Source organism: Thamnophis sirtalis, unplaced genomic scaffold (assembly GCF_051295495.1).
Source record: "Thamnophis sirtalis isolate CommonGarterSnake01/CBP01778 unplaced genomic scaffold, rThaSir2_p1.2 scaffold_15, whole genome shotgun sequence".
NCBI classification, from domain to species: Eukaryota; Metazoa; Chordata; class Lepidosauria; order Squamata; family Natricidae; genus Thamnophis; species Thamnophis sirtalis.
In genome coordinates this window covers 39,593,499-39,605,662 of record NW_028261395.1, presented here as the reverse complement: position 1 = coordinate 39,605,662, position 12,164 = coordinate 39,593,499, and the positions used below count along the sequence as shown (strand labels likewise).

Genomic DNA, 12,164 nt, shown 5'->3' with positions numbered 1-12,164 from the left:
GACACCGCAACCATCATAAACAGGAACCGTTTGCCAAGCAAGCAAATATAAATCATGTGACCATGGGGATGCTCTGGGTGGTCGTTAAGTGTGAAAAATGGTCATGTCACTTTTTTCAGTGCCATCGTAACTTTGCTCACCAAGCGAACTCTTGTAAGTCGGGGACTACCTGGATATGTACATATACATATGTGTACGTATGTATATATGTATGTATATCTATTTGCCAGTTTCTTTTTAATATTAGCAATCGTGTTTAGTTAATTGGATATTCAGAAGGGCTTAAAAGTAAAGGTTCCCCTCGCACCTATGTGCTAGTCGTTCCCGACTCCAGAGGGTGGTGCTCATCTCCGTTTCAAAGCTGAAGAGCCAGCACTGTCCGACGACGTCTTCGTGGTCATGTGGCCGGTATGACTCAACGCCGAAGGCGCACAGAACGCTGTTCTCTTCCCCTATTTTTCTGCTTGCATTTTTTACATGCTTTTGAACTGCTAGATTGGTAGAAGCTGGGACAAGTCACGGGAGCTCACTCCGTTATGTGGTGCTAGGGTTCCGAACTGCCGGATTTTCTGATCGACAAGCTCAGTGTCGATCCACAATCACAGAAGCAATAATGTATTCAATGAGTAACTTCGCATGAAGGAGGTCTGGGACAAATTGGGGGGGGGGAATGCGCAGGAGAGGCAGGTCCCCTACTTAAAAGGTGGCCTCTTCAGGCCTGACCAAGAGGCAGGGTGAGAGAAGGGCTGACCCGAGCCTTGCAGACAGAGACTCTTCCGGCCCAGGCAGCTCCATTACCAAACGATCCTGGAAAAAACGGCGGTGGGCCCTGCTGGAGCCGCGCTCTGCCCTAAGAGGGGAACGGCTGAGAAATGGACTATAGCCAAAGCCAATCGGTAGTTCCCATGTGCTTTCCATACCCCCCACCCTCTGTGTTCCCAGTGGTGGTGGACAAACTGGCCAGAGAAAGAAACAGCAGCTTGTTTGAACCTTTCCACCGCATGGCAAGCCACAGAAAGCCCACACCGTTTCTAACGGGAGCCTCTCAAGGGGGATAGGAAGGCATCCTTTCTGCCGGTCTCAGAGGATGGTAGACTGCCTCTAAGCCTGGAGGCTTCGGGGATCAGCTTCAGTCCAAAAGCCGCCGCTGGAAGGAGCTGCCCAGTCCCGCCTTCTCCCCAAGCCAAAGAGCGCATCGCACTAGGGAGTCCCAGCAAAACCGCCGTGCTCGCTGCCTTTCTCCATCGTGGACCCTTGAAATAAACCTACTAGGTGAGCTACACCTGCGTGTGCCAGTTGCAGCTGCAGCCAAGCGGGGGAGAAACCTCTGGAAAAAAAGTTCAGTCCTGCTGCCTCGAGAGAAGTTGGCATTAGGACCCAGGAGGGAGGCTGCGTTACTGGAAGCCTGGCTCCTTCAGCCTCTTTGGAAAGCGAGACCCGGGCGAGGAGGAGAGAGCGTGAAGTCAGCCGCCGGAGAGGGAGAAAGACCCCCAAGTTGGTAAGTTGGCTGAGGGGCACTGCGGGCTTTGCGGGGGCAGGAAAAGGGGCACTTCGCGGTCAGAACTTGCAAGGGGATGCACTTCGGAGCTGCCACCTTTTCTTCCATGCAGGGAAACGATTACCTTTCAAATAAAGTTTTTAGCCACGGGAAACCTAAGAGCTCCCCCCAACCCTTCTCCTCCCGCTCCCCCTTTGGATGCCAGCAAAAAAATTCCCAAAGAAAGAAACAAAAGGGTAAAGAAGTCTTCTGCCTGGCAACTAAGTTGGCTTGGTAGGAAAGCCCCCTCCCCCTCATTTCCTGAGATCTGGACTTTCGCTCGGGAGTGGGTGGGTGAGTGGGGAGGGGGTCCTTTTCTTAGGAAGTTTGACTTTTGGAATTACTTGACCGGTGGTCTTGCTCTGTTTTGGAAAGGGGGGAGGGGGTGTTGCTTCAACACCCCTGAATTTGACCATTCAATCCTTGGGGCCAGGAAGGAGGAGGGCTCCCCTTTTGTTCTCCAGCTTCTTGCAAGGGGGGTGGGTGGGTGGGTGATGGGATGGGGAGGTGGAGTTGTGGAGGGCTGCCGGCCATTCTTGGCTTTCCAGAAGTTGGCTGATTGCTCCCAGATGTGCATCTGGTTTCTCTAAAGCAGGAACCTCCTGCGTCTGAGCCCCTTCCCCCTCGCACCTCCGCCGTCGAGCACAAGAAGGGAGGGTGAACAGGAAAAGGGGGAACTGGGGCCTTAAGCCAGCCCGGCCCTCCTCCACCCACTCCCCATCCATCAGCAGCACGTTCCCTACATCTACCTGGTCTGGCAGGAAAGCTGAGCCAACTTGGGTTTTTCTGGGCCGCTTTCTCGGGCTCCTCTTACTCCTGTGAGCTAGAGAATACCGGCTGGTCCACTGCGATGGGAAACGGGACAGCCCCGGAAACTTTGCTCAGGCACCTGGCGGGATCTTCTCCTGGACTGGACTCTGCAGCGAGAAGCGAGTCTGTGTCGCTTGGTCTGAAGTGTCTTTTGGCCAAAGCTGCTGGCCTGTGACGAGTCCTCTTATTTTTTTCCGCCCACTCCTGCAGGGTTGGGCAGGGGAAAAATCCCAGCGAGGGTGGGGGGAAGGATGCTTTGCAGTAGTGGGATTCAAATTTTTTACTACCGGTTCTGTGGGTGTGGCAGGGGAAGGATACTGTAAAATCTCCATTCCCTCCTCACTCCAGGGGAAGGATACTGTAAAATTCCCATTCCCTCCCCACTCCAGGGGAAGGATACTGTAAAATCTCCATTCCCTTCCCACTCCAGGGGAAGGATACTGTAAAATCTCCATTCCCTCCCCACTCCAGGGGAAGGATACTGTAAAATCTCCATTCCCTTCCCACTCCAGGGGAAGGATACTGTAAAATCTCCATTCCCTCCTCACTCCAGGGGAAGGATACTGTAAAATTCCCATTCCCTCCCCACTCCAGGGGAAGGATACTGCAAAATCTCCATTCCCTCCTCACTCCAGGGGAAGGATACTGTAAAATTCCCATTCCCTCCCCACTCCAGGGGAAGGATACTGCAAAATCTCCATTCCCTCCTCACTCCAGGGGAAGGATACTGTAAAATCCCCACTCCAGGGGAAGAATACTGTAAAATTTCCATTCCCTCTCCACTCCAGAAGGATACTGCAAAATCCCCATTCCCAAACTTCCGCTACACCGGTTCTCCAGAACTGGTCAGAACCTGCTGAATACCTTCTCTGGAAAACCTGCTGAATATCTTCTCTAATGCTTAGGTCTTTGGAGATCAGCTGGAAGCAACATTCTCATCCATGGTTGAACTTGAACTCCTTGACTGAAGAGGTTAACCATGGGGGGCTCAAAAGACAGGGAGAGTTCCCAGCATCCTTGGCCGGAGAATCTGGCCTGTACTAAGGACAGGGTGCTTACTGGCTACCCTGGGCAATTTGACTCCACTGATTGAGCCTTGCCCAAAGCAGCTTGGGAACCACACCAAGGTTGTTTCTGGGACAAGAACATAACTCTGAAAAGGGTGTGTGTGTGTGTGTGTGTGTGTGTATTCTTCCCTCCAATCTAAGACAGTGTCCTGTGTCTTACAGCTCAGCTCCAATTTGGCTGCCTCTGAAGCTCCCCCAGACAAGGATGAGGACTCTTCTGGCCCTTCTCCTCCTCTGCCTGCCAGGTAAGAGGCAAAGCTGGGTCCCCGACCACCTCCCTCCTCCTGCCCGGAGTCCTCCTTGCTTGAGCAAAGGGATCCGGGACTCCCCACCACCGTCCCATGACTTCACGGAAATGCTGAAGACAGGGCTACATGCAATGACACGTCAGGTCTCCACTTTCCCAAGTGCTTGGGGAGGGCGAAGGGGTCCCTCGCATGTACAAGGCAAGGGGACCGCAGAAAGGGATGTCCAGCTTTCGTTCGTGTCACTTAAGCAAGAACCCCCTCCCCTCCCCACCGGGCAAGAAGCGTGAAAAGGGGAAGAAGGCCCGCTTTGCAGTGGCTCTCCGAGTCGACAATGCCGGGAAGGACCCCCACCTGGGCAGATGCGTGCCCCACCCTGCAACAGCCAGCCTCAATTTCTTCCCCTCCTCCCTTCTCTGCAGCACTTCTGGCTCAGGGGCAGTATGACCTCGACGACCCTGCCTATCCCGAGCCCCCGTATGCCCCTTACGAAATTGGTAAGTACCAGCAAGAGCCCAGGGGCCCCTCTCCGGCTGGCCATAGCCAATCCTGATCGGGGGGTAGAACCCCGCTCTTACAGGAGTTTGATATATCCTTCTGGCCTCTTTCTTCCTTGTTTTCAGAGAGTCAAGATTATTACGATTACGCCGGGAACGGTGAGTCTGTCCAAGAGGCCAAACCTGGCATAGCTCAACTGCCTGTCTTGTAAAAGCAGCTGTCCTCAACACTTCTGGATTGGCGGCACAGTGGGGGTGGTGTAAGTGTGTGTGTAAGTGGGAATAGTTCCTCTTGAGGGGAGCAAGCGGCCGCCACTCACATGAGTGGAGCTTCGCACATGCTCACACACACCCATGCCACCTGTTCGGCCCACTTTCCAAAAGGACCGCAGCCCAGTAGTGGGACACACCCCAGGGGTTGAGGAACGCTGTGGTAAAGGGCTTGGATAAAGCGGCCACCCCCTTCTCCCTCTGCCCTGCAGATCTCTCCCCCCAAACTCCGGAGGAGCACTTCCAGTCCCAGCAGCAGAATCAGCAAGAGGTCATTCCCGCCCCAACCCCAGGTGAGCAGCCTGTAGGGCGGGTCAGTGGGGCGGAAGGGAGCTCTTCCCTGCTCTGCGATCTCCTGGCTCTGCCCAGCTGCCTGCTCCACACCCACCCACCTACCTCCCACTCTCCCAGGGTTAACGGTTACTCACACCTTGCTACTATCTGGGCTTTTCTCCCCACCCTCCCCTAGATATTTCTGAGACGGAGCCCACCGAACCGGGGCCTCTTGGTAAGAAATCACCAGCTCTGAAATCAGACCCTCTTCCTGAGGTCTGCAACAAACAAGTTGGTTTTGGCACCCCCCCCAGGACTCTTCCTCTCGTCGTAGAGAGGGGGAGGCTGCTGTTCCTGAGCCTATCTGGCTGGGGAGGGGGCGGGGGTAAAGCAAGTTAAAGACTCTTGGGACTGAATGGAGACCCCCCTCCCCCGTCTTCTTCTTGGTCTCCAGACTGCCAGGAGGAGCAATACCCCTGCACCAGGCTGTATTCCATTTACAAGCCTTGCAAACAGTGTCTGAATGAGATCTGCTTCTACAGGTGAGGGGCCGCAATTGGATTGGGACCAAACCACACACACCCACACACACCCGCCCTGGAGAGCATTCCTCTACAAGCTTCTCTCCACACGGCAGGCAAGGTTCCCCAAGCAGACTTGGGAGGGCGCTGGTGTGCTTGCAATGGGCCTGCAGGAAACACTGCAGCCGATCCCGCGGAAAGCTGTGCAGGCGGGCGAGGGGAGGGAGGCTGCCTGCCGATTCATATTCGGACAGTGAGGAAGTTGGGGAGGAACATGGGCCAGTCCTGGAGTCTGGGGAAGGCTCTGATGAGGGCTCTGTGTCAGAGACAGAGAGGGGGCCGGGGCCGTATGTGAGTTATCAGCTGCCTTCAGAGGCAGACATCAGTGAGGCAGACGAACAGCTGGAGCCTGTTCCCAGGGTACCCATGCACAGAGTTGCAAGGTGAAGGGAACAGCTAAAGAACGGGGGGTGACTTGGGAGTAAGGCCAGAGGTGGACGATGAATGCCCCCGCCCCCAGAGGAAATAAAAGAGGAGCGAAAGGGGAGTGGAGTTTGCAGGAGACAACTAGTTTGCTCCATTAGTTCGTGATTCTCCGAGACTCCTTGCCAAGTTTTGTAGATATCGGCCTGGCAGCTCTCCAAGCCAGATAAGGTCTGTGACTGTAAATCCTCCCTTGAAAGACTTGGCTAGATGTGAATGAACAGAATTCACAGTAAATTAATAAAAGAGGTTTTTGTCGGGACAAGGAGTTTGCTTCATGCTCCCGGGAAGCCTCGGTCAGAACAGGGAGACATTCTGTGGCCTTTTCCGCGTTCAGCCTCCGCAGGGTCTACGTGATCAATAAGGAGATCTGCGTCCGTACAGTCTGTGCTCACGAAGAACTCCTAAGAGGTACGCACAAAGATCGAAGGGCCCTGGGCCCTTGGGTCCTCCAGTCATGATGGTTACAGGGCCAGCCGATTTGGGACATTTCTTCCCAGCAGCAGTTGGGGACAGCTTTGCCTAAAACTTGGGGGGTGGGAGCGGGGTTGTGAAGAAGGAGATGTGGGGATTCTAACTCCTGATGGTGGCTCCCCCAGCCGACCTCTGTCGTGACAGATTCTCCAAGTGCGGCATCATGGCGACCAGCGGCCTTTGCCAGACTATGGCCACCTCTTGCGCTCGGAGTTGTGGCGGTTGCTGAGCGGGGAAAAGGGTCGTGGCAGTGGACGGGAGGAGATTCTGGACCACGGATGATGCCTCTGGTTCGTGCCCAGAGGAACAACGGCCCTTCTTGGGGGGCCCTCCCCCACCGTGGCAGTGACACACCTGCAGGGCTGCTCAGGCGTGACTCGGGCCGGGGTCTCAACAGGGACCCAACTTCATCCTTCCAGAAATGCCGACCATCACGCCAGCTACCGGTTGGGTTGGGTTGAAATGTCTTGTAATTGCAAGTTATATTTTTTGTACGGAGCGTAATTTTCTCCCCACCCACCCTTTTTTTACAAAACGATCTTAAAAATTAAACAGACCAAACATGTTACCATTGTCCATTCTTTTTCTGGCAAAAGATGGTGGCACAACGGGACACCCTCCTTCCTGCATTTTCACAACCCTTCCCAATAGAATTGGGGTGGGGAGGGAGGACGGAAACTCTCAAATCTGCCATTACAAACTATTCCCCTTCTACGTAATGAGGGGAAAGCCTGAGAAAGCCACAATGCCGCGGATATAAAAAAAATAACTTTCTACTTTCCTTGATTGGCTGCTACATAAAGAGTCCCAACAGAGAAAAATACACACCTGATTAGGTTCTACGGTCCGATTAAAAAAATATATCCTTGGTCGAGGATGCCCTTCGGCCCATCATGGGACACAAACGCTGCTCCAGGCAATGGGGGGTGGGGGGCTCTCCCTCCCCAGCCAGAGACCAGGCCAGGATCTACTCAGATGCCCACCCACCCACCCCGTTCTCCACCAGGAAAGAAATGGAACCTTCTGGCATCAGTTGCGCTTGGCTTGCTGCTCGCTTTCCCTGGGGGCTCCTTTTCGGTCATCTTTATGGGGGGGGGGGGCGAATTCTCCTTCTGATCCAGCTTGGATCCGAGAAGTAACCAAACTGTTCAGACAACCGAGGCCTTCTTGGGACAGCAAAAAGAAGAAGAGAGGAGCGGTTCGCACTACCTTGCACCGCGGGCGAACCTAGGCCCTGAGGGATAGGAGGTCGGTGGCCTCTCTTGCTGTGGCACTCTTTAGAGCCGTGGGGCTCAGCTCCTTCTGCATGTCTGCTGCCACAGCTAGTTTCCGGAAACGAGAGGGGAAGCTGGGAAATAAGGTTGTCCCTTCTGGGTGTCTTGCTGCAGCTGCTCCTTCAGAGTCGAGATCTATGGAGGGATGAGGGGGGTGGGGGAGAAAGGCCCCTTCAGTATCCAGGCCAGGGGGGGTGTCCAGGAGTAGCAGCACCGCAGCTGGGCCAGAGTCCCCAGGAGGGAGGGAGCTCACCTGCTCTTCCAGCCCTTTGCCTCCAGGACGGGAACTGCTCAGGCGCTCACCCTCCTGCCGCTGAGGGGAGGCCGCTTTGCCAAGAAGCTTGTTGCCCCGGGCCTGCTCCAGCTCGGCCACCTGCGCCTAGGTCAGCGGAGGGAACGTCAGTATTAATGTCCATCTTGCACCCTCAAGGGGACACCTAATGGCCCAGTGGTGGGATTCCAATTTTTTTTACTACTGGTTCTGTGGGCGTGGCTTGGTGGGCGTGGCAGGGGAAGGATACTGTAAAATCTCCATTCCCACCCCACTCCAGGGGAAGGATACTGCAAAATCTCATTCCCTCCCCACTCCAGGGGAAGGATGCTGTAAAATCTCCATTCCCTCCACACTCCAGGGGAAGGACACTGCAAAATCCCCCATTCCCACCCCACTCTGGGGGAAGGATAGTATAAAATCTCTATTCCCCCCCACTCCAGGGGAAGGATACTGCAAAATCCCCCATTCCCCCTCCACTCCAGGGGAAGGATACTGAAAAATCTCCTCTCCCCAGTCCAGGGGAAGGATACTGCAAAATTCCCCATTCCCTCCCGATAAGCTGGGACTCGGGAGGCAGAGAATAGATGGGGGCGGGGCCAGCCAGAGGTGGTGTTTGCCAGTTCTCCGAACTAAAAATTTCCGCTACCGGTTCTACAGAACTGGTCAGAACCTGCTGAATACCACTTCTGCACCAGCCCTGTCCCGCCTGCTTTAACTCTCAACTTTCTCCTTTTCACTCAGCTGGCCATCTGGGCCAGCGTCGACATCTGGGGAGCTAAGTGCTCCTTGTTTTCCTGGTTTTCCTCCAGCATCCCAGGGAGTGGAGCCCCCCACCCCCCTCCCCACTCTCGTTCCTATCCAGGAAGCTGGCGAGAGCTGAGGCACACACTCCTTCGAGGCATCCGAAGGGCAGGATGCTTTTAGCCGCACAGAGACTGCCACCCGCCAGGCCCCTGTAGTCACTGTTACCTCCAGCTGCCGTATCAGCTGCTGGGCTCCCATCAGCTCTTGCTCTGTGCCCGTGAGGGAACGATCCAGGCGCCCTTTTTCCACGGAAAGCCGCACGGAGTCCTCGTGAGTCTTCAGCTTCTCGCGCTCCACCTACCAATTCCACCACGACTCAGTGGCTGCACAACCCCCCCCTCCCCCATGACTCAAACACCCAGCAGGAGGGGATTTAGAGGGGGGGGAAAACACTCTGCGGGAGCCCCTCAGTTTACGGGTGCTCTGTGAGCCCGAGCCCTACCCCCACCATGCCCAATTCATTCCCTCCCCTCTGGAAACCTGCTCTTGGTCCCCTCCAGACCTCCCTAAGGCCTCTCGTCTCTTGCTTCCCCCAGAGTACGCACAACTGACCTTGTCCAGGGTTCTCCGCAGGGCGCCCTTCTCCTTCTCCAGGCGCAGGGACAGGCGCTCGGCTTCCCGTTTCTCGCTCTCGAGCTGGGCCAGGGCCTTCTGCAGACTGCCCAGGCGCTCCTGGAGCAGGCGCCGGTCCTCTTGCACCTTCTGCAGCTTCCGCAGGGCCGCCGCCTCCCCCTCCTGGCGTTGGTGCAGCAGCTGCAGGCAGGGAGAAGAGGACATGGGAGGGAGAGTTTCCAGGCACGACTCACCCCTGCCCGCTAATCCCGGGAACGAAACCAGCTCTTTAGGCCCACCCGGATCTCAGGCTCTGGCCTTGTGGGTCTGGTTCCTCATGGAAAGGGCACCTCCGAGGGCTCAAGAAACTCACCTCTTCCTGCTGTCTCCCCAGCCCCTCCAGCTCCTCCTTCTGCAGCTCCAGCTCAGCCTGCTGCCCTTTCAAGGCTTGGAGCCGCTCCGAAAGGGCCCCGTTCTGCTTCTTTGCTTCCAAGAGGGCATGCCGGGCTGCATCCAGTCGCTCCTGAAGGGATATAGGATGGATGGATGGGGGCCCGTCTCTCTCAGCAGAGCAACAGGTACTTGTGGCGAAGGAAGGCACTGCCGGTGGGGCCCTGGCCTTTCTCCACTCACCTGCAGGACTCTCTGCTCATGCGCTCCGGTTGCCAGGGCCTTCTGCAACTGCAGCAGCTTCTCCTGCGCCGAAACGGAGTTTCTCTGGGTCTCGGACAAGGTGGCTGTCAGCCCCTGCACCTTCTCCTTCAGGGAAGTCTCAGAATCGGCAGCCTTGGCCAGCGAGAGGTTGAGTTGGTCCAAGGACTGCTGCAGTGCACCGGCTCTCATCTCGCTCTCAGTCACCTGGTGTGGCAGGAACGAGCCAAAGTAAGGCTGTCAGCGGGGCAGCCTAAGGCTCCTCTCCGTGCTCGTCCATCAAGGGGGTAGGGCTGGGCCCTTGGGTGGTTGTGATGAGACCCCCATGGTCACACACAGGACCTCACCTGCCTCTGCATGACGGCAATGCGCTCCTGAAGAAGCTGGAGCTCAGCCTCGCGGTCACTCAGCACCACCTTGGCCCGCTGCAGTTCCCCTTCCAGCGACCGCCGCAGGAGCTCCAGTTTGGTGCTCCGGCTCTCCGAACTACCCAAGGAGTCTCTCAGCCGTCGTTTGTCCGCCTCCAGCTTGGCCTCGTTGGCCTTCATCTTGCTGAGTTTCTCCTGCAACAAGTGAGAAGGTGGAAAAAGTGATCATAATTGCTTCCGACTTGCCTGGCAGGGACAGGCTGAGCTGATCCGGATGTGACCAGCTGAGAAACAGCTGAGCTGGGGGGGAGGGCAGAGCACGGCCGGCTTCAGGAGACGGAGCTAGGATGAGGAAGTCCTCCTGGGATGCAGCAGAGGAAGCTAGATGGGAGCACCGGTTCTTCCACCTCCACCCAGGTGGAATTTGACATTCAATTTTTTTCCCTACCAATTCTGTGGGCGTGGCTTGCGGGGATGTCCGGTGACTGAGTGGTCATGGCCAACTTGATGTCACTCGCGGCCACGGCCATTCAGTCAAAGGACCCCCTCACCAAGGGACGCCCAAAGAACCCGGTAGGAAAAAATGTGTGTATGAGCACAAGAAGGGCTCATAATGAATGCTGTGGCAGAGAATCCGAACGTTTCTCCCTCCATTCACAGCGGAGCTGCTGCAGCCTGTCCCTTTAAAGTAGTCCCTGGGAGGGAGGGTGCTGGGGGGGACCATAAAGGAAGCTGCAGCTCCGCTGTGAATGGAGGGAGAAAAGTTTGGATTCTCTCTGCCACAGAATTCAATGTTAAATGCAGCAGAGAGAATCTGAATGTTTGTGTCCCATGATGGGCCGAAGGGCATCCTCAACCAAGGATATATTTTTTTAATCAGACTGTAGAACCTAATCAGGTGTGTATTTTTCTTTCTCCCTCCATTCACTGCTCCCTTTATTGTCCCTCCCGGCTCCCTCCCTCCCAGGGATTACCTAAAAGGGACAGGCTGTAGCAGCTGCGCTGTAAATGGAGAGAGAAATGTTCGGATTGGGTGGGTGGTTCGAGCGGCGACTGGGCAACTGACCGGGCAGGCATGGGCGGGGCCAACCAGGGGTTATTTCTTCCAGTTCAGGGAACCAATTCAAATCGTCCCTATCCGGTTCACCCTATCCGGTCCAATCTGGTCACCCCAGCCTCCACCCTTCCATTAGATGCTGAGAAGGATCGAAGAATTCCCCCCACCTCTCCCCGCAAGGCCACTTTCTGAATAGGAACCCAGTTTTCCTGCACACCCACCTGCGTAGCCCTCTGCTCGCTTGCAGCTGCCTGCAGATCGTGCTCCAGCGCAGCCAGCTTCTCCGCCTGGGCCTTGCGCTCTCGTTCACTCCAGCGCAGGGTCTCCTCCTGAAGCATCAAAGCCGTTTGGGCCCCCGTCAGCTTCCCATCCAGACTACGCCTCTCTGCAGAAGGAATGACACTGCGCTCAGGAATGGGCTCCCTGGGGCTGTCTTCCCTTTTCTATGTGGCAGGCGGGCAGCTCCGGTGATCAATGGGCCAAGCCCTCATTCCTCAAGGGCACAAACCAAAAGAAGGTGCCCCCGACCAAGGGGAAGTTGTCACCATTCTGCCTCGGCTGCCAGACGCTGTAGTCGAGGGCCACTGTGCCTTCTTAACAACTGCCTTTACAAAACTGGCAGGTGTTTATTCGGGAGAAAAAGGGCTTTGCTTATGCTCATCTTCTTTCTGGAAGTATCCAATGAGAAAAGCTGTATCCAGAACAAACGAAGCGTGAAAGGACGTGTTCGCCCCCAGCTTCTGCGTTCAGGAGCACAGCCACTTATGTTTCCCAGAAAGAGGGAAGAAAGCTACCTTCCTCGCAAGCCGCCACCTGCTTCTGCAGCTGCTGCACACGGCTGCTGGCCAGGTCACGCTGGGCCTCCGTCTCGGCCAACTGACACTTCAGGCCACCCAGCTGGGAACGAGCATCATCCTGGATCCCGGAAGACAGAGGAAAATTCAGACCAAGGGTTTTTTTGGGGGGTGGGTGGGAGAGCCGTTTACCGCTGCAGACGGACAAAATGC

The 12,164-nt window shown here is 55.9% G+C and overlaps 2 protein-coding genes across 2 annotated transcripts in view; one reads left to right on the top strand and one right to left on the bottom strand.

Moving 5' to 3' along the window:
- The first annotated feature begins 1 nt into the window (after nt 1).
- On the top strand, nt 2-6,742 carry MFAP2 (microfibril associated protein 2). The gene is made up of 9 exons (XM_014054675.2): nt 2-1,498; nt 3,577-3,659; nt 4,082-4,156; nt 4,283-4,315; nt 4,639-4,719; nt 4,896-4,934; nt 5,154-5,241; nt 6,041-6,114; nt 6,303-6,742. Exons 2-9 carry the CDS (start codon nt 3,620-3,622, stop codon nt 6,404-6,406), a joined length of 534 nt encoding a protein of 177 aa, XP_013910150.1. The 5' UTR covers nt 2-1,498; nt 3,577-3,619; the 3' UTR covers nt 6,407-6,742.
- The window catches only part of CROCC (ciliary rootlet coiled-coil, rootletin), a 27,976-nt gene continuing 22,554 nt past the window's right edge, over nt 6,743-12,164 (bottom strand). Inside the window, exons 28-36 of the mRNA XM_087702115.1 lie at nt 11,952-12,072; nt 11,379-11,542; nt 10,080-10,295; nt 9,715-9,939; nt 9,455-9,604; nt 9,082-9,282; nt 8,695-8,826; nt 7,705-7,830; nt 6,743-7,586 (exon numbers count right to left, since the gene is read on the bottom strand). Coding sequence (XP_087558241.1) covers nt 7,500-7,586; nt 7,705-7,830; nt 8,695-8,826; nt 9,082-9,282; nt 9,455-9,604; nt 9,715-9,939; nt 10,080-10,295; nt 11,379-11,542; nt 11,952-12,072 — 1,422 coding nt within the window. The 3' untranslated portion in view covers nt 6,743-7,499. The remainder of the gene's footprint in view (nt 7,587-7,704; nt 7,831-8,694; nt 8,827-9,081; nt 9,283-9,454; nt 9,605-9,714; nt 9,940-10,079; nt 10,296-11,378; nt 11,543-11,951; nt 12,073-12,164) is intronic.